The 19,657-nt window shown below is 59.2% G+C and overlaps 4 protein-coding genes across 4 annotated transcripts; 1 reads left to right on the top strand and 3 right to left on the bottom strand.

The window, feature by feature from the left end:
• Nucleotides 1-782: 782 nt before the first annotated feature.
• On the bottom strand, nucleotides 783-1,838 carry BESB_041080 (uncharacterized protein; the record flags this gene model as incomplete). Its single annotated transcript, XM_029362694.1, has 1 exon — nucleotides 783-1,838. One exon carries the CDS (start codon nucleotides 1,836-1,838, stop codon nucleotides 783-785), a length of 1,056 nt encoding a protein of 351 aa, XP_029221659.1.
• A 2,567-nt stretch (nucleotides 1,839-4,405) lies between these two features.
• Nucleotides 4,406-5,194, bottom strand: BESB_041070 (uncharacterized protein; the record flags this gene model as incomplete). Its single annotated transcript, XM_029362693.1, has 1 exon — nucleotides 4,406-5,194. One exon carries the CDS (start codon nucleotides 5,192-5,194, stop codon nucleotides 4,406-4,408), a length of 789 nt encoding a protein of 262 aa, XP_029221658.1.
• A 1,850-nt stretch (nucleotides 5,195-7,044) lies between these two features.
• Nucleotides 7,045-13,152, top strand: BESB_041060 (dimethyladenosine transferase; the record flags this gene model as incomplete). Its single annotated transcript, XM_029362692.1, has 9 exons — nucleotides 7,045-8,888; nucleotides 9,449-9,615; nucleotides 10,037-10,119; nucleotides 10,726-10,806; nucleotides 11,158-11,232; nucleotides 11,458-11,577; nucleotides 12,200-12,286; nucleotides 12,572-12,625; nucleotides 12,877-13,152. The coding sequence occupies 9 exons, from the start codon at nucleotides 7,045-7,047 to the stop codon at nucleotides 13,150-13,152; spliced, it is 2,787 nt and encodes a 928-aa protein (XP_029221657.1).
• A 1,920-nt stretch (nucleotides 13,153-15,072) lies between these two features.
• BESB_041050 (26S proteasome regulatory subunit, S6a family AAA ATpase) lies at nucleotides 15,073-19,515 on the bottom strand (the record flags this gene model as incomplete). Its single annotated transcript, XM_029362691.1, has 11 exons — nucleotides 15,073-15,260; nucleotides 15,682-15,835; nucleotides 16,004-16,128; nucleotides 16,650-16,776; nucleotides 16,911-16,975; nucleotides 17,276-17,332; nucleotides 17,571-17,727; nucleotides 17,944-18,003; nucleotides 18,476-18,583; nucleotides 18,872-18,946; nucleotides 19,348-19,515. 11 exons carry the CDS (start codon nucleotides 19,513-19,515, stop codon nucleotides 15,073-15,075), a joined length of 1,284 nt encoding a protein of 427 aa, XP_029221656.1.
• Between the last annotated feature and the right edge of the window lie 142 nt (nucleotides 19,516-19,657).

Below are 19,657 nucleotides of genomic sequence, written 5' to 3'. Positions count from 1 at the left end.
TTGCCTTCCTCTTCTGACAGCTCGGCCACATTGCAGGTCTACAGCTTAGCGCGGCCGATCGGACTGCACCAGTGTCGTTTTGGATCGTCTTCCGTCCTTCTGTACCATGCACTCCTCGACATCTCTACACCCTGAAAACCGCGGAAGAGCCGCAGAGGCTCTACGCGACGCACCTGGCGGTGGAATCTCTTCCGTCTCCGCACCATCTCGGCCATTACCCCCAGTGTCGCCGCGCCGCCGCTCTGCTGAGGCCGACTCTCCCTCGCCTCCGTGACTTGTCTCCCCTGCATGCGCAACCCCTGGTCCGCCCCCAGCGGTGGCCATGCCTCCAGCACCACTGTGCACGTCTGGTTGACTGGAACCTTTCACTTTTTGCTGCTTTGCTCGAGCTTTGGCTACTCGCAGCTGGGCAGACGTCGATACGAACGCCACCATTAGCCGGTGGCGCCCCCTGTTCACAAGTGAGTAGTGAGGCTAGACCGGAGCGCGATATTAGAGTACTGGAGCTCGAGAGAAGCAGCTATTCTCTCAAGCGCCGCCACAGCTGTGGTGGAGGCCTGAGCGCCCTGCTCTGTTGGGTGCAGCCGTGGGGCTTCGTCGCCAGTGCTGGCGCCGGTCTGCTCCCCTTCGAGGATGCCTAGATGTCGCACTTGCTGCACCGCTCGCCTCACGCGGAGTTCGGCGGCGACATGCGATACCCTCCTGATGAGCGTAGCCTGCTCCTTAGTAACCCGCGAGCCGCGCGCCGTCGTGAACCCTGCTCTTCTCAGGGCGTGCGCTTTCTAGGGAGCTCCCGCTGAATGGGCGCGAGCCACACAACTGGATTTCCAAGTTCCTTTGGAGAATCCATCAAAGGAAGAGATATTGACGGCCGCTTGGAGGGCTCCCTGTGAGTCAGGGGGAGCGCCACCGCAACCGCCATCAGAGGAGCGGGACGGCAGCTGCTGAAGCACGGCGCCTTCGCCTCGGTGCGCCTCCGCTCCAGCCTCGAGCCGAGACCCCAAGGCAGGTGCCCCCTCGGCGCAAGCCTGCCCGCTGCCGCTGACCGGCGTCTCGCTGCCGGCTCCGGCACCCTGGTCGGAATCATCGGCACTCCCCTGCGACAGGCGCTCGTCTGGCGCGCCGCACGGCACTCTGCACTGTGGCGGCACTGTCGGCTGCGAGTCGTCGCTGAGACGTCGCGCGGAGTTCCGCAGTCCCGGCGCTCGAGGACTCGGCGACCGCACCTGCATGCACTCCAGCAACGTGCGGCCGGCAAACAGCCGGGCTGGCAGAGCCAGAAGACGCGTTCGCCACCGCGGGCCTGCGTTCGCAGCTCCCCTGTGGCACGTCGCCCTCTGCAGTTGCCCGCCTGGCTCCCCCCCCCCCCCCCCACGGGTGCGTTCCTCACACCGCGACGTCCAGCTGTCTTCGAGGCCACCGGCCGACGTTCCCTCTCGGTGGCGGCGGCGCGGGCTGAGCTGGGAGACATGCCGCCCAGCGCGTCGACTTCGTGCTGGAGGCTGGTGTTGCTGTTTTGAACCATAAGGTTCCGTGCGGAGGAGCTCGACGCTGCATACGAAAAAATTAGCGAGAGAATCAGCAAGGGGGCGGCGAACCCCCCCTGCTGGCCGCAGCGCCGAAGGCGCGCAGTTGCGGGCATGGTCGCGCGCCGTATCCCACCGCTGGATGCTACATGGACGAGCCCGAATACATTCACCACTCGACGCCGAGGCGAACCCGTTCCCGTTTTCCGTGAGGTGTGCGCCAAACGGGCCAGAAGAAGAAAGCGGTTTCCAGTCAGAGTGAGCCACCCAGACGACGACCCCGCCGAGCCCAGCCCTAATCGCGGACGGCATTTCGCTCGTGTCGCACCAACAGAGCAAACCCTAAACACGCGTTTCCGCGTCATGACCTCACGTTGCGTCTCACTGTGGCTGATCCCATCGGCCGTCAGGAGTCAACTAAACCTGTGCTGTCCCGGTTTCAGGGAACACCCGCGGCTGAACGTCTAAAACTCGCAGTGGGGCGACTCGAGTTCCGCAGCAACGCCCGCCGAGGCCAGCGAAGTGAGGAGACCAGGGAGGCATGCACAGGACACGCTTCAGGTGAGGAAGCAGGAAAAATACTGTGCTGCAGCCAGCCGCAGACATGGACCACCACGTTTCGGTTGCAGAGGACTGTATCCAGTGTAGGGGAGCGCCTTCGTCCGTGCGGCTACCGGTTGCAGCGCGGTGAGGCCGGGGGGCGCGGGGGGAGGGGAGGGGGGTGGGCTTGAGGTTGGCAACACGTGTCTGCGCAAGTCTCTGTAAGTGTCTCTCCGTGGCAGGTTCGCGTAAGGGACTATTTCTAAAGCGGGCGAATTATGAAGATTGCCGTTGACGCGCTGGCGTTTTAACATCGGACAAGATGGCATGCTAGACGTGCACATCGTAGGTGAAGAACTGTAGTAACGAATTACACAAACTATGTTACGCTGAGTCAAACAGCATGAGATTGGAGGCGACTAAATTCGCTCCGCGTGGCAGGTCGCCTCCGCCCAGCGACCACGTGCACGTTGTTGCAACATTTACAACATTGAGACAGTCCTTGCCGGCGGGTGGACGACGGACACCTATTTTGTGGCACCAAAAATGGTGGAAAAAATAATGTACATAAACTTTGGCTGCTGAGGCAACTCTTCCCACAAAATTTAGGTACAAGGCGCGTGGCCACCGACGCATGTCCTCCGGCGGCGCACACAACTATCATACACGTCTACCATGTCAAGAGACGCATGGCGAAGACTCACGGTAGGTCGCTCACTACTGGACGACTTGACTTTGCCGTCGACAGACGACTCTTTTAAAAAACACAGGATCGACTTAATCGCCTCGATTTTCAGCGGCCCGGCAGCCAGAGCGCAAGCGGGCGCGGATATCATGAGCTCCTGTAGCCGGAGGCACTACCACGACTGTCAGCACCAGGTACATTCCAGGTTCGTCAGGGCTCGGCGAGTTCGCTGAAGCCTCTCTTGCCGCCAGCGCGCCTCTGAGATGAACTACTTTCTTCGTCGAGCAGGGGCGGCCACTCATACACTGTAGTGAGGTGTGGTACATATTGAGGATGATTTGAGGAGAACCCAAGCTTCTTTTCCTTGTGGCTCTTCGCTGTGTTCGCTCTGATCCGCTCCTCCCGGGACGCGAAGAGTTTCTGCAAAGCTGACTTCGGCAGAGGCACTGAAGTCGCGGCATCGCCGGTGCCTGTTTCCGCTGCGTGGCGAGACCGGTGAAGACGAGCGGAAACGCTGGAGAGCTGGAAAAAGAGTTCACGTCGCACGTGCTTCACAGTCCCGAAGCGCCGGTCATCCCGAGTCTCCAAGTTGCAGAGACTTTCCAAGAGAGCGTCTCGCATCTTCTCGAGATCCTAAACTGTGGTCTGGCCAGACCAAGCGGAGGAAGCTCCGTCGGAGCACGACGAGACGGTTTCATCCTCCTGTCGGGTTTTGGCGAGATTCCTGCCTCAGTTCGCGCGTTCGTACCGCTGTACCTGAGATCTCCAGTGCGCATCGAGTTGCGTCGTGAGAGCTGCACGACGCGTAAAAAGATCTCTTTGGAGCTCGCTCAGACGGTTATCGCCCACCTGCGACCTCAAATCCGTAGCGCGCTCAAGAGGGTCAGCCCTGGACCGACCGAGCCAACGCGCGACCACCTTCACCAGAGGATCCCTGTTTCCACGTCACCCTCAGCGACACGAGAAACTCGGAACTGGCTTCGCGGCGCCGTCGTCGGCCCCGCGCCCTCTGATGCACTACCGGAACCCGCAGCGAACCCCGACGCAGCAGATGGAGCCGCGCGGCGGCGGGCGTGCCCTGCGGACCACCGACCTCAGTCTAAGAGACGCGACGACTAACTTGGAACCGGCTTGGTTGCGGAGCGGGCGCCTGATGGGGCGGAGTGCCAGCGTTAGCTCATCCGCTAGCACATCGTTCCAGTATTTCCGATAGGGAGTATACTTGTTTCTACGCACAACGGCACGGAATTCGGCCGACACAAGGGCCGAGTCGTGAGCGTCGCTCTCGCTTGAAACCGGCGCCGGCGTGGCGCGCAGGCTGTCGTCCTGTTCGGCGGAGCCCGAAGGTGAGCCTGGCAAATCATCGCTGTCGTCCAGGCCAAGTCGCGCGCCTTGCGAGGACGTGTCTTGGAGCTCACTGGGCGAACTTCCACCAGGGGCCTCGTGTTCAGACAGAGACCCTGCATTCTCGCAACTGTCACTGCCTTGCGTTTCTGTTGCCACTTCGGTTACTGGAGGTGCCCCCCCCCCCGCCCCCCTTGAGCGGTGCCTGCAGGCGGGGAGGTCGACCCTTCATGAAGGGGGCGGCGATCCTCGTCGGCTGCCTCCTTGTCTGTCTTCGCTGCGTAAGGAAGATCCGTCTCCGCTGCTGTGGTCACAGCTGCAGACGACGTCGGGATGCCTCGTCGCGGCTCAGGCGACTTCCGCCGTATGTATGTATGTATGTCGTGTTTTGTTGTGCGTTGTGCCGCTGCCCTGATGCTCCCACGAATTCGCATTCGAGGAAGATCGGACTTTGGGCGTCTTTCTTGTCGCGGAGGCGTCGGTCCAGGCTCCCCACTCCGGCCTCGCGCTGCAGGCGTTCGACCTCAGGGTGGCTTCCCACACACTTTACCTGACTCTCGGCCACCACAATCATGAAGGGAAGCATCACCAGCCACTGCATCGCGTGGGCAACGAACTCCGGGGTCACCAACTCCCGCGCGGCGACACTGCCCCTCGAAGTTTCGCGTCTTCGCTTTTTAGTGAAGCCAGCCGCTTTGGCGCCTCGCTCGCTAGTCCTAGGGTCTCTGCTGTGTTCCCGTCCCGTCCTGTATCCGCGCTCGAGGGCCGCGGCTTCTGCGGAGAACCGCCCCGCAGAGACGCCGCCCGCCTGCGCCTTCGAAACAGGCCCGCCTGGAGAGCTCCCCTTCAGCGCGTCATACGAATCCGCACAGCACCCAGCCTCCTCATCTTGTTGCCCGCCTACACCGGAAACGAAATCCGAGCGCGCGAGTCCTCCGCTGGGATGGGCGGCCGCGCTCGCGCCAGGACGCGGTACGGGGGGCTGGCGGTTCAAGTCGCAGGGGGAACGACGGTCATAGTCCGCCTCGGGCGCCGAAGGAACAGCCTTGCCGATTGAAACCGCGGCATTCGTGAGAGCAAGAACGAGACGCCTACGCATAGACACGCAAACCCGCGAGGCTCCAGACGGCGCTGGGCGCGCAAGGCGGAAGTCGCACACATGGCAAACCCGGCTACACACACGAGCTTGCGCAACGGCGAATCAAAGACTGGATAAATCGACGCTGTGCGGAAACTGCTCAACTCGCGCTTCACACAGAGAACTACAGCAAGGACGGAAACGAAGCTCGATGAACCGCAGTACCGAAACCGCGGTGAGGTCGCGGCGGACCACGCGGTCGCGAGTTCGCCCAACTGTGCAGTCACGCGCCCAATAAACGGCCGGCTCGCCGAAAGGTTGTTTCTGGGAAAGGCGTGTGTGGCACAACGGCGCAGCGAGTGCACCTTAAAAACAGACTTCAGTGCGTCAACCAGTCTGCGTCCCTCTTCATCGTAGACCTGGTCCCCGTTCGGCCGGCGCGAAACGGGCGGTAAAATGGAGCTGCAAGCTGAGCGCGTGTAGGGGGCGCGCGCTGGGGCGTGCTTCGCTCGTCCCCTACACCGAAGATGAACGAAAGACAGGAACGCGAGAACGGTGGAGCCAAACGGCTGAAGAAGCGTCGAATGCGCAGCGTGCTTTGAAGGCTCAACATCCTTCGAACTCTTCGAGCTCGACGCTGCGGGCACAGGTCTCTCACAACGCCATCCACTGGGGCGTGTCTCGAGCGGCTGCCCGAGTGTCGCAGATGGGCGCCAAGCGACACGCCTCCGCCACATCCTGCAACCCACTCGCCCCAAGCGGCACCTTCCCTCCCTTGCCCCCGCTCGCCGTAGTCGTCCGTCTGCGGCTTCGTGGAACAAAAACTCAAACGACACGTTCGCTTGTACCCGGGGGTGCAGCGTCTCTGTGCCCGAAAGTGTAGACACGTGCCAATCGGTCCATAGACGACCTGTCTCGCAGCTATACCGCCTGAAGATAGATTCGCTGCGAGGGCGCGCCACGCTATCTAACGTTGCGACGAGTTGAGCACGGTTATCTTGGACGCGCACCAAAGAATTCTCGCCAAATCAGTGTATTGAGTCGGCAAGCGGCGTAGCAGTGCGTGCTGTGAGGCTGAGTCAGCTTACAGGGTCCAACACGTGGTCAGTGTCGGGGATAGTGTTCTGCTACCCACAGAGCTCCGACTCAAAAAGCACGCAGTAGCAGCGGTCTCCACCTCTCATTTCGCTTCGAGACCAAGTTCTACCGCTTCCGCTTTAATTTTCGAGGGCATTCGCGCATTCGATTTAGCGGGTCGGGCCAGGAGACGCGGCGACAGGCGAGTCTCGAACACGCAGTTGCACGCTGGCCTCCTGTTGCGGTGCGTTAGGGCGCGCGGGCACGCAGCCCTGTAGCCTGCATGCCTGCATGCGAGAGTTCACGGACGGCAGAGGCAGGGAGGCCTCCGGTGGAAAACTGTCTCGATAACGAGACAAAACGAAGCTTGTGTCTTCTCGTCCGAACGGAGGGGGACGTTTGCCCGGGTGCGTTGCGCGGACGAGCCCTGCGTCGACAGCGAGCAAGCGGCTTTTCTCCCCAGAGACGGCTGCCATCGAGATCCTCGATCGAGATCCTCGACAGCTCAATGTGAGACGCGTTCCGTCTCGCAGCGCAACTCTGCTTCGGCCACCTGCGCCAGATGGAAGTTCGCTCGGTTTCTTTCTCTGCGGGAGCGCCGCCTGTGCCTTCCTGCTCGTCTGGCGCAGCCTGGCTGAGGCGCTGGCGCTCTGTGTGGCCTGCTGTCTCGCGTGCGCGCGGCGAACCCAGCCTCGTCACTGAAGAGGGGCGGGCGACGGCGGCTTGACAGCCCCACGGAAAGGCTGGTGCTCGCCGCATTTCTCTGCACAGGGCTCCACCTTTGCGTCGGACCAATGGCGGCCGACCCGCGTTCGTTTCCCGTGCTTACGCGCCTCCTGCGTCTCGGCGGCTCGCGCGTGCCCGCCGCTGCACACTTCGCGGTCTCGGTCCTGTCGTTCTTCTGGTTTCACAACCTGCTCTTCGCGTCGTGTCTCTCAGTCAAACGCCCGTGGGCAGCCTCGCTTTCTTCGTTCCCGCACCCGTCTCTGTCCCTGACTCAGGCTCTTTCGTTCGCTTCCGACTGGGAAGCCGCGGGCAGCGAAGCCTGGAGTCGGACCTCGGCGTTTGGCGCCGAACTGCGCTGCAGGTCGCCGCCACTCAGCTTCCTCTTCACCTCTCTGCTCGGCTCTCGCGGCTCGTCTGTCGCCCCACTGTCCCGGTCGTCTCCTCTCTCTTCACCTGCTCTCTCTGCTCTCTGCGCCGCTCCTCCGGGGCTCTCGTCGCTGAAGTCTTCCCCGCCGTCGTCACCGCGCCCCGCGGGGAGCTCATCCTCGCTGCGGACCCACGGCCCGCCCCTTGGCAGGCCTTCTGCGGCGGCGGAGTTTGCAGCGGCACTCGGGGCGAGCGCTGTGGAGATACCGCACAGTGCTTCTCGCGCGCGAGAGGCGAAGCCGCAGACGCGGCAGCCGTCGGAGCCGGTCGCGAATCGCCGACAGCGGACTCGCGACGCGTCTGCGCCTTCTGATGGCCCTGCGCTTGGGGCTGCAGGTGCCCATCATCCGGCACCGCGACCCCCGGGGGGTGGGCTGTGGACGGGCGGTGAGGCCGGCGTGCGTCGGGCGACTCGCTCGGGGAGTCCCTCGTCGAGCTGCCGCGGCGCCGTCCCCACAGACGGGCAGTGTGGGACCCCCGGGAGGCCGGAGGGACATGAGGGGGGGCTGCGAGGGCGCGCCGGGTGCGAGTCGGAGGTGGAGCAGCTCCTCCGTATGTGCGAAGAAAACATGCGCGAGTACGCGCAGACACGCGGCGGGGAAGCTGGCGCGGAAGACGCCACGGAAGAGGAGGCGAGTCGGCAGCGCGTCAAAGAGATGCTGGAGCGACGCGTCGCCCTCATGGAGGCCCAGCTGGTCTCCTGGAAGCGCGAAGAGCTCCGAGGCCGACACGACGCTTTGCAGGACTACCTGGCGGTCCTCGAGCACACCCGCCAGCGGGACGAGGCGTGCGTCCGCCAGTTTCACGCGGAGGAAATCAACACGCCAGACACGGGGAGTCCAGCAGAGCTCCGCGGCTCTTCGTCCTCTGGCGCGGCCCAGGCGTCGCGCACCCCCCCGGCAGCTGCTTCGGCTGAGGCTGTCGCCTCAGACCCGTCCGCGTGTCGCTCCGCTGCACCTGCGGCTCCTGGACGGCGCCCGCTGTTTCCGTTGCGGGGCTTCGGCGGCATTGCTGTCTTTCCGCTCCCCGAGGCAAGACCGCCGGGAGAGGGACGCGAAGCAGCCGCGGACAAGCTGCCGCGGTGGCGCAAGAGACTTGACGAAGAGCGCGGCCGCCGCACGCCTGCCACCCTCCGACCGCCGTCCTACGCGGCAATCGCCGAGCAGAAGGCGGAGGAGCGCCAGGCGCTGGCAGCCCTCAAGGCATGGAAGAGGTTTCACCGCGAGGCGCGACAGCGAGAGGCCGCAGAGCGCGGCGCCGCGGAGCCCAGAGCGCTGGGCGCGTCCGAGGAGACGGGCCCCGTTCACAGCGGCGAGCGCGCAGAAGGAGCGCCCGATGCAGTCGTAGACGCTGCATCCGACGCTGCGGGGAGGGGTGAAAGGACCCAAAGTGCTGTCGCGCCACACGAAGAGGAAGAAGGCATCGCATCAAGACACGGTCTGCCGTCGGCTTCGCCGTCCGCGGATCTGCCTTCGGGGGAGTTCAAGTAAGGGTGCCTTCGCCGGTGGGCTCGAGCGCGCCCGCAGTCGCGGCCAGGCGATTCGAACAAGGCAGCGAGAAGAGCAGGGAGCAACGTATACACAAATACAGAGACGGATGCTCATCGTCCGCGTCCTGGCCAGCCAACCCCGAGAGTCCCTGATATATATATATATATATATATATATATGGATGCATATAGATATACTGCGGAGGCGCATGCGCTTTCCAACTGGCCTGCACTGGGTCCGACTACGCCTGTGTGGATCCTGACGCGACTCTGATCTTGCTGATTGCTACAGATGTGTATACATAGCTGCGCGCACTCTACGCTGTCCATATGCGTGTCGGTTGTTCTTGGGCTCCTCGTGCGGCGGCGCAGTTATCTTGGGCACGCATGTTTGCCTGGCTCGTTGGCTGTCTCGTGGCCTTCTGTCGCGGATTTGAGGAAGTGCGAGTAGGCGACCGTTTTGCAGCCCTCAGCGAAGCGTGGAACTGAGGACTGCGCCGTCTGCCTTTGCTGCCGCCTCGCCTGAGTCGTTCTTCGTGCGGGTGTGTGCTCTTCAGGCCCAAGCAGTCGCTGGGGCAGAACTTCCTGAGCGACCCCAATACAAGCCGACTCATCGCAGCCAGCTTGGAGGACGCCTCGCCGCGGGGCGTAGGCGTCGTCGAGGTTGGACCCGGCACAGGCGCAATCACCAGATTCCTCTTGCCGAAGTTCCCTCGCATGTCAGGTAGCTCTCTTGCCGCTGAGAGGCTGCGCGGCTCTGGGTGCCGAGCGCGGGACTCCCTGCGGGGGAATTGCGCAGGAACTTTGCGTAGAGACACGCGTCTCTGCACGCCTGCGCCCCTATTCGCGTACACGTGGGTATGTACTCGAGCCTGCGGCTTTTTCGCATTCTTTATCATCGCAGTTGGAGGAGGGATTCTGAGCTCGGAGGAGCTTTGAAGCTAGAGACGGGCACACGCGTCTACGAAAATGCAGGCGCACGCGAAATCTCCCGCGGGGCGTCTCTGAAGCTCGAAATACGTTTATGTATGGCCAGGCACGTAGATGGGTGTATGCTGTAGGCGAGTGGCGAGAAGGGTGCTTGGGAGTTTCGTGCTCTTTTCAAATGCGGGAGTACCCTCTCTCTGCTTGGTGGGCGCATGCAGCCATCGAAACCGATCCGCGGGCTCTGTCTCTCCTTTCGCGTCGCCTGCCGTCTCTGAAACTCATTCACGGGGACGTGCTCCAGGTACGAGCAATGACCGGTTGCACTCGATTTTGGGTCTCTTTCCGCAGCCTCGAGGTCCTACAGCTCCCCCGCGCGCGAGCCGTGGCACTTACGGGATGTCTAAATATCCTGAAGTTCTACATATGCATGTGCGTATATGTATAAAAATATATATTGCCACACTGTTATATTCTTGAGGGCGGACAGGTAGATTCTCAGGCTGGAGTCGAGGCCCATATTTGCGGTACCAAATAGATAAAGGGAAGTTGAGTGGACTGGCAAGCCTGAATAGTGCAAAACCACACCCATATGTACACATTTTTTTTTATATGTGTATATGTATCTGAGTGATTTTTATTTACACTATGTATGCATGCATGCGCGTGCACATCTGTACGCGTGCAGGTCTGTCTGCAGCTTTAGAAATGCAATCTCAGCTTTTTTTCAGTGGTGGCGAACTCGCTTGTTTTGCTTTGATTAGCCCATCGTTCCTAGGCGCCTTAGGGGTTGCTCCAGCCTTAGGCTTGCGTCGTCTCACCTGCATACCCATATATTTGTATATTCAAAGACCGGACCTGCAGGTTGTATTTCACGCCCGATGACTCCCAGAATTGAAATGTTTTCTAGGTATCTTGGCCAGCGCTGGCGCGCGAGCGAGGGACGCGTCTTTCCGTGGTCGGCAATCTGCCCTTCTACCTGACCAGCCAGGTAAGGAGAGACGGTAAAGATGTGAAAAGCTTCGACGGGCTTGAATGTCGTGCCTCGCGTCTGTTCGAAGCGTTCGTTTTCATGCCATTGAGAGCTCGACTAGGTGCGGCTGTAGGGGGGATTTCAGGACGGAATGGATGACGTGACTTTGGTATCATCTTCGATGCCAGTTCACCTCGTTTGGGCCGTAGCAATCGTCTCGACCTGATGTATCTGCAACTTGTCGCAGCTTGCAGTCGCTCCCCTGGACTGTTCTACGGTGTATGGTTGAGGGTTAAAAAGGCTTTACTTGTGAGGATGTGTGGCCTCGTCTCTACTCCACGTTCGCTTTCCGCTCCTTTGTCTCTTCAGCTGCTCTTCTGCTTCCTCGATGCCTGGCGCTTCATCGATCAGGCGCTCGTGACGATTCAGTGGGAAATGGCGGAGGTAAAACACCTAGACCCTGACCACCCCCACCCTCCCCCCCGTTCCCCCTCCCTCGGTCGGCCTATAGACGAAGATGCCGGCGTTGGCAAGTGTGTCTGGACCACGAATTAACGCAGGTGCAGTTGCCTCTCGAGAGTCATGTGAAGGTGTAGAAAGCGCGCCATGGCGCACGGAAAGCGTCACGGATTAGCAATGTCCGGTAGTTCTCTGCTTGTTTCCCTTCAGCGCCTGACGGCCCGGCGGGGCGAGCGGCAGTACTGTCGCCTGAGCGTCGTGTTCGCCTTGTACAGCGAGTGCAAAATCGTGAAAAAACTTCCGAGCTCCGTGTTTTACCCAGTGCCTAAAGTACGTCTCTCGCTTTCTGCGCGCTCAGTCAGCTCCCACCCCGAAAGCCTAAAACTGAAATCGTCTCTCCGTGCGCAGCTACTCGGCGCGACGTGTCTCGAAGATTCAGAGGCCTCCACCGCCGCACAGGCGTGTCTGCGAGAAGGAAGCCAAGCGCATGCACATGCGTAGCCCAGTCGACGTACCTGTGTCTCAAGGCTGGGGCCGCTTCGAGTCCGCCGGTGCCGACGGGGCTCTGGCGGAGGTACGAGGCCATAGGGCGGAGGCCAGGGCTGACTCCGCAGTTCTGCGCGCCTGGTGTGATGCGGGACAGGCAATGCCTTGGAGGAGAAAGTGAATGGCGACTGGCCGCGAAAGACTGCCGGAAAATGTTTCTGTGGAGGGAGGATCGTGCATGCAGCTCAGGAGACGTCGGCGTGCAGATGAAGGGTTCTGGCGAGAGAGCGCGGCCAGCAGTTCCATCGCTCGCCATATCGCGCCCAGTCCGGGCGACCGGGTCTCTGGTCACCCCTCGAGGACCCGCCACGCACGCGGTGGGTTCCGGTACGCTCGCGTTCGCGGTGTTAAACGACAAAGTGCACGAAACGCTGCGTATTTCTGCGATCTCCTGTGTTGTCTACAGGTCGACGCGGCGCTCGTGCACATCAAGTTCCGCCAAGCCCCGTTAACCGAAATTCTGCAGGGTGCTGACCCGCATCAGTTCCGAACGGTAATGCTTCCGTATCCCGGCGAAGCAGAGCTTTAGAGTTCTCACAACGCTCGCCGTGGCCGTGTCTGGCTCCCGCGAACGGGCCGCAGACGGTCCAGCGTTGCCGGTGCCTCCTTTCGTCCAGTAAGCAGAGGGCTGCGCGCCGCTGCGTATAAATAGAGACGCACGCTGTGACGCAAAATATCTGTCTTCGGCGCGTACCTGGCGTTCGCGGCACGTCGCGTACGCACTGCTCACGCTTTGTGGCCAGGGTGGACCATGGCGTTCTGTTTCTTGCTTTTTCAGGTCTTGCACGCTGCCTTTGGGAAACGCCGCAAAATGCTGAAGTCGAGCCTCAAGGTCCGCGCTCGGCGAACCCGCCCGTCTAGTCTATGCCCAGGGGTCGAGGTTGCCATGTCTGCACGTGTATATTTTCACAGAACAAATAAGCAGCATAAAATGGACAAAAAGTCGTAGAAATAAATCCATAAAACAGCCGAAAAAGGACGTGTTTGTAGATGCATGCCTATTATAAGCGGCCTCGAGTGTGTGCGTTTTGCATGTTGAGTGTCTAGGCCTGTTTCTGTGGATCGATGCGGTGTTCTGTACAGGAAATTCTCCCTCACGCCGACGCCTTGCCTGCTTGCTATGCACGCATGCGGCCGCAGCACTTGTACCCGACGGACTTTCTCGACTTGACTAAAGCCATATTTTCTCCTCGCTCTTTTCTTCCGGCGTCTGGGGCCGAAGGCCCGAAGGCCAGCGAAGAAGAGGAGACAGAAGCGAGCCAAGCGGGCGGACCAGAAAGGGACGACGAAGAGGATGTCTTTGCGCAAGTAGGAGAAGTGTCGCGCATCTGGAGAAAAGAGAAGCATGGAAACTATTGACACGGCATGGCAAGCCGCCCATGCATGTGTCAGCCAGGGAAAACGCAGAGAAACAGGAAAGCTCGTCTCACAGTGCGCGAACCCGGAGCGGGGACCGCAGCGCAACTGCCGCAAATTGCGGCGGAGAGAGAGGAAAAGCGGAGACACGCATAAACAAGGGAAAACAAGGATGTGTGCGACACGCCGATCATGACAGGAACTTATCCTCGCTCACCGACTGGGAATGCAGAGGAAGAGAAGACTCAAGCAGAAAGAAAGAGTCAAACACGGCAACAGCAGCTAGCCTAACAGAGTGGGAATGGGGCCATTTGCCGAAACTGGAGATGAGATTGAATCTGTCTCCGGTTCGCAGGCGGTGTCGGTCGCTGTTCGTGTGTGCGATGAGGTGGGAGGACGGAATCCAGTGCGAGAGTGTGGGTCGCTCGTTTTTGGTCTGTCTCTTCTCTTCTTGTGTTTCCCCGCACCGGAGGTGTGCGCAGCTCCACATCTGTATGCTCTTTACCCTCTGGGACACGAGCTCTTTTTCTACTGGAACCAACGAGCTCTTTTTCCAAAGTAGCCAGCGGGGCGGTGCGCGAGTTGGTGCATCTAGCGCGTTCTCGAGCGTTTTGTGTGGTGACCCGTTTGTCTTTTCAAATTTCTTTTGAAGCTAAACCCTAAATTCGCGACGCGAGGCGCGACAACCGTTCGTCCGTGCCGCTTCTCTCTTAGAAGGCGCAGCTGCACCGGCGCACTCGCATGACTCCACAGAGAGCACTGCGAGGGCAAAAGTGACCCGTGGATCGTTTCGAATGTAGAAAGGCAGCTGAACGCCGCGCGCGGTCGCTGCCGCGAGAGGAACAGTATCTCGCCAAGTGCCGAGCGTTGTTTCTGTTCTGTGCAAAAGCAGGATGCGTAAATCGCGACCGCATCTACGTCCAACACCTGCCGGCCTGCTGGGCCGAGTACTGGCTCGAGTGAACACGCGCTGTTCACGTGTATAAATGCTCACACATGTATATTCTATTTCTTGGAATTGAAGACTGCGCGCTGTCGACAGAACCGCTCGGTGAACTGAATATAGTCGGCATATACACGTTCCTCTATTCCTGTGGTTTGCGTGGCGGCGGGCCGGCGTCTAAACAAGAGGTGCTTACACATATATATACATACATATGTGGTTATATGTGCATATTTTCGTATGTATTCTTGGGGAGGACTGTGACCTGAAGCGCAGCGCAGTACGGTTGGCCGCGTCCGAGTGTGCTCATGCATCGCCCCTCTCTTGCCTGACCAGGCTCGCGGCAGAGTTGCCTGGGGGCGCCTGTCTGCCGGGCTCCAGCCTATCGGCCGAAGCCTGCCAAAACGAGCTACCTGAGCTTTCGCATGAGCCCTCCCCGAGGAGGAAGTCGCAAAAACGAGGAAGCGCGAGGCAAGCCCGCGCGCACAAGAATGAGGCGGCGCGACGGCGCAGAAGCGCAGAAAAACCGCGGAGACCGGGAGCGACAGCACGCACAGGCACCGCGGAAAAAAGCCGAGAGAGGCAGAGAGACGCGTCTCGAAAAACGTAGCGGGCCGCGGCGAAGAAGCGCTGGAAACCGCGCACGCTCGCGGTGTGCACCCTTGAGAAAAGCGAAATCTGAAGTCTCCGGGGCGGAAAGAAAAGGAGCAACCCAAATTGAAACACGCTCCCTCGTCCATACACACGTTCCACATCTTCCGCAAGAGAAAGTAACAACGGCCTCGGGGAAAAACGCCTTTGCTTCACAAACGGAAGCCGCAAACCAGCCATACACTCAGAACCTGCACAGACACGCGTGCTGGTACATATATGCATATATATATTATGTACAGATAGGTATATATACATAAATATACATGCAGGTGTATGCATAGGAGAGGACGGGCATGTGCAGGCGAGAGGCGCTACGCCTGTTTCGCTCAAGTGAAGTAGTTGAGAGACGACTTTTTCTTGGCTTGAACCTGCGCGATGCCTTCAACGAAGTCCTCGTGGCAGAGCTCCGTCGCACCGCGCCGCAGGGCTACCATCCCCGCCTCAACGCACACGGCCTTCAGCTGTGCGCCGTTGAAGTCGTCAGTCGAGCGCGCAAGTTCGCGGAAGTTCACATCTGAAACGAAACGAACGCCGCACCACACTTCTCTGTGCACGAGCTCGCTCCTTGCTCGCACGCTTGGGCTGCACACTTGTTTCTCGTTACACTCATATACACATATATTGCATCAATCTATATATCTAAGAGAGTCCACAAATAAACAGAAAGATTTGGCCCGGTGGAGAGATTCCTGCTGAGCCCTTTCGCCGACAGAGAGACACGGAGGTGCACACAGTTGCACGCGTGAGTCTAGTACGCAGAGACGCACGTGGCCCCTGTGTGACTCGTGAGTTCTGCGGATCTAAAAATTGGCATACCCAGGAGGTGAAAATTGCAAACCAAATACTCGAGCATTCATGTATATATGTGTATATTCCCGCATTCTTCCGGTGGCAAAACCCCCACGTGCCAGTTCAAGTGCATGCTAGAAGCTGACCTTGTTTGTTGACGTTCATTTTGCGGGCGTGGATTTGCAGAATGCGCTCCCGCGCCTCCTCATTCGGATGCGGCAGCTCAATTTTCCTGTCGAGTCGCCCCGAGCGCAACAACGCAGGGTCCAGCACATCGGGCCTATTCGTCGCCGCGATGACCTGAAAAACAACGCTCAAAAATGCCTTATAAAAAAACACTAGACTGCGCCAGGCGCCGCGCGAGTGGCGACCCAATCCTTGAATAGCCGAGACGGGGGCGGAAAGAGAGGACCAACGCACGACACCTGGAATGACCAGAAAAATGCCTGAAAATTGAAAAAAACTCACTTTGATTCTGTCGTCGCTGCTGAACCCGTCGAGCTGGTTGAGCAGCTCCAACATCGTTCGCTGCACCTCGCGGTCGCCCGACAACTCGCTATCGAAGCGCTTGGTGCCGATGGCATCAAGCTCGTCTGGGCACGAGAAACCGCAAAGCAGACAAATCCGCCTGGAGTTCTCAGACGTGCGACAGCCTAGCAGATAGCCCACGGTCCGCCAAACGACCCACCTCCACACATGCAGTCTAAAAATATCCATACATATATACATACACACGTACATACGTATATATACACGCATATATACATGTACACACGTATGCATATACATATATGCATATATATACACAAATATACATATATATATATATATATATACATATATACATATATATGTGGAAGTGTTTGTACAGATATATACGTAACCGTGTAATGTGTGCATTTCTATGACACGCACAGAGATTCAGCATCCCTGCGAAGCCTTAACACTGCAACCATCTTTCGCGATCCCCAGCTACGCACACAGAGATATACATATACAGATATAGGTATACTTATATAGATATAGATACATATGCTCATGTGTGCAGACGCCGGAATAAAGTAGATGTCTCAGAAGCAGCCTGGAGTGCGGAGGGAGACTCAGCAGGACTTACCGATGAAGATGATTGCAGGCGCTTTTTCTTTCGCCAACTCGAAGGCGTCGCGCACCATTTTGGCTCCGTCGCCGATGAACATCTGAACGAGCTGCGGCCCTGCGAGCTTCAGAAAGGTCGCTTTTGTCTGAAAAAAACGAAAAAACGAAAAAAGCAGGTTAGCTGTTTCGCGTCGGTGATGGGGGAAAATTTGAAAGCCACGCCCCAAAACGAATTCGGCAAACCAGCGCACCGAAGATGAAAAAGAAATGGAACGCTAACCTGTGCAGCGCACGCGCGGGCCAAGAGGGTCTTGCCAGTCCCTGGGGGGCCGTACATGAGAACGCCTGAGAAAAATAAAAAAGAGGGAGAAAATTTCGCGGTGGGGACCGAACGGCGCGCCGAGGAACCAGCCCCGCACGCGGGCAGCCTCAAGAGAAGCGAGGCGGTAGCTGCAGTCAGCTGAAGCGGGGGGTGAAGCAACGCAGAGAGGACAGACGAAAAGACGGAAAAAAGAGAAAAAAGACAAGGGAAAAAGTGGCGCACATCGAAAGGAGACGCGCGTGCCAGGAAAAGGATAAGCACAAGTCTGTGAAACGAACAAAAAACAAGGAAAAAAACGAGGGAGAGCGCCTGGTTTCACTCACCCTTCGGAGGCCGGATTCCGATCTTCTCGAAGCGCTCCTTGTGTGTCATCGGCAGCACTGCAGGGACGAAAGAAAAAAACAAATAAGACTCTCGCGTTGCGAACGAAAAAAATCGACATAATCCGCCCAGGGACACGCGGCCTGCCTGCACGCCACGGGCGTCTAACGTGCACGAAAAACAAACATGGCACCAGGAGACCTCGGCGTCCACAGGGGCCCCCAGAGCACGTGGCGTCTTTGGGAAGGCAAAATGGAAGACAAAATTTTAAAAACTCCCACGTCGCAATTGACCTACCGATCGCCTCAATGAGCTCCTGAATCTGCTTATCCAGTCCGCCAACGTCGTTGTACTCCTCCTGCGGGCGCTCGTCCACTTCCATCGCCCGCACGCGGCTGTCGTACTCCGCAGGAAGCTTGTCGAGCACGAGGTAGCTGTCCTTATTCACCCCAACCTGAACGCCAAATCAAATGGCGGTTCAAATCGCGCTTGGAGAGCCGCGAAAGCAGGGAGACTCAGAGCTAACGGGCGGACACACAGGACGCTCCAGACTCGCCCTCCGCGCGTGCAGGCAACAGGCCAGCGAGGCGCGGGGTATGCCTGCGAGGAGAAGCGGCTCCGCGCGCGTGAGGCAGCGAAGAAGAAAACAAAGTCACCCTCGCTGGCTTACCAAGTCTCCGGGCTTCAGCAGCGTGTGATCAACCAGGCCAATGACTGGCAGGAAGATCGTCTGCAAAAATTAAAAACCGCGATTGACCAAACATAAGTTTTCCATCGCCCTCGTGCGCTCCTCAGCTCGCGAGACAACAGGACAGAAACAAAGACTGGAGTCGCTGCATGGTCAAACCGCCGCATGCAGGCGAGACCAAACGAGAGATCAGCTGAGATCCCACCCAGAAAATCCCTTCAAAACACCTGCATCTGTTCAAAGACTCTCATATATATATATATATATTTATACATGCAGGTATACGTAGATACATGATATATATATGTATATCTATAACCGTAGGCGACGTGCACGTAACTCGACGCGTATCAAGGCAGAGAGAGGCAGGAGAGCGGTCACGCTCTCTCGCAGGCCGCTGGATCTGTCTTCTGCTACGGAGCGAATCGCTGAGTGCTGAAACAACGCGACGGTAGCCCCGCCGAAACGAGGCGGCGCTGGTGAGCTGCCGCGCGGCCTGAACGTCGCAGCGCACCTGGCGAGTGGAAGTCTTGATCACCACGCATTTGCCCTTCCTCTGCGCGTCGATGTCGCCCACGGCGCCGTCCTCCTCTTCTTCGTCGGCCTCTTCGTTATCGAAAAGCTGAGCGACAGCGGAGACAACACGTGAGAAGAAGAAGCCGGTCTGCCTCACGCAGCATCCCGCGACGCGGAAAGCAAACTGGCAGAAAGCACGACAAGTAGACAGCTCGCAGAGGAGCGGCGGCGGACGCCAGAGAAGGGGCCGCTACGGGGGAGAAAGCGGCGAAGCCGAACGGAGAGCGGGAACTGAAGCAGCAAGAGGCGCCGCAGATGCCCTCTCCCCCGCCGCAGCGAAACAAAAAAACGGAAAAAGTGAAAAAAAACCTAAAAAGCGAGTGGCTGCCCTCACCTCGACGACGTTCGCCACGAGGTACGGCAGCTGGCGGTTGAGGCGGATCTTCTCCTGGTTATCCTTGATGCGCTCCTGAGACGAAAAGATAAAAAAACGAAAGAGCGCCGGCTCTTTGAACCCCTGACCGCTGGCCTCCTCTCGGAGAGACACGTCGACCTGAGGGCGATACGCTGCGCAGCGAACGCAGAGAGCGGAGGACCTGTCTTCGCACCACGTCATCTCTGCGTGCGAAGGCAGACAAGACGAGCCCAGCGAGTTCACGGACGAACGCAGAGACATGCCGCCTCTCTTCTCCCCCCCCCCCCCCCCCGGCCCCCGTGCCTGCGCCTTCTGTTTCTCAGGTTGGAGCGATGTAGTGATGAGGCAGCGAGCGCGGCGGCAGCTTAACTCTGCGGAAGTCTGATGCGCCGGCGCCGCAGAGGGTCTCGTAGAGAGGAGGCGCTGGGGAGGCGAGTCGCGGGTGTGTGGCGTACCTGCATGGAGTGCAGTTCGAAGCGGAGGCGGTTCACTTCGCTCTTGAGGACACGGACCTCGCTGTCAATCATCGAAGTCCGCATGCGCAGGTCCCGCGCCGACATGCCAGCCAACTCGGCGGTCGCGAGGTCGTCGGCCTCGTCGCCCCAGACGGCTACGCTGTCCATGTTTGAAACAGAGCGAGAGAACGCGGGAGAGAGGAGGCGAGTGAAAACGAGAGCTCCCTACGAGAGTCAAGGCGACAGGAACGCGCGCGCCGGCGGCTGCCGGAAAGGGAGACCGCGAGAGAGGCAGAGAAAGAAAGAGAGA

The sequence above is a fragment of the Besnoitia besnoiti genome, chromosome II (assembly GCF_002563875.1).
Source record: "Besnoitia besnoiti strain Bb-Ger1 chromosome II, whole genome shotgun sequence".
In the NCBI taxonomy this organism is placed as follows: domain Eukaryota; phylum Apicomplexa; class Conoidasida; order Eucoccidiorida; family Sarcocystidae; genus Besnoitia; species Besnoitia besnoiti.
Note: the sequence above shows the minus strand (reverse complement) of the source record. Positions and strands in the feature narration are given on the sequence as shown.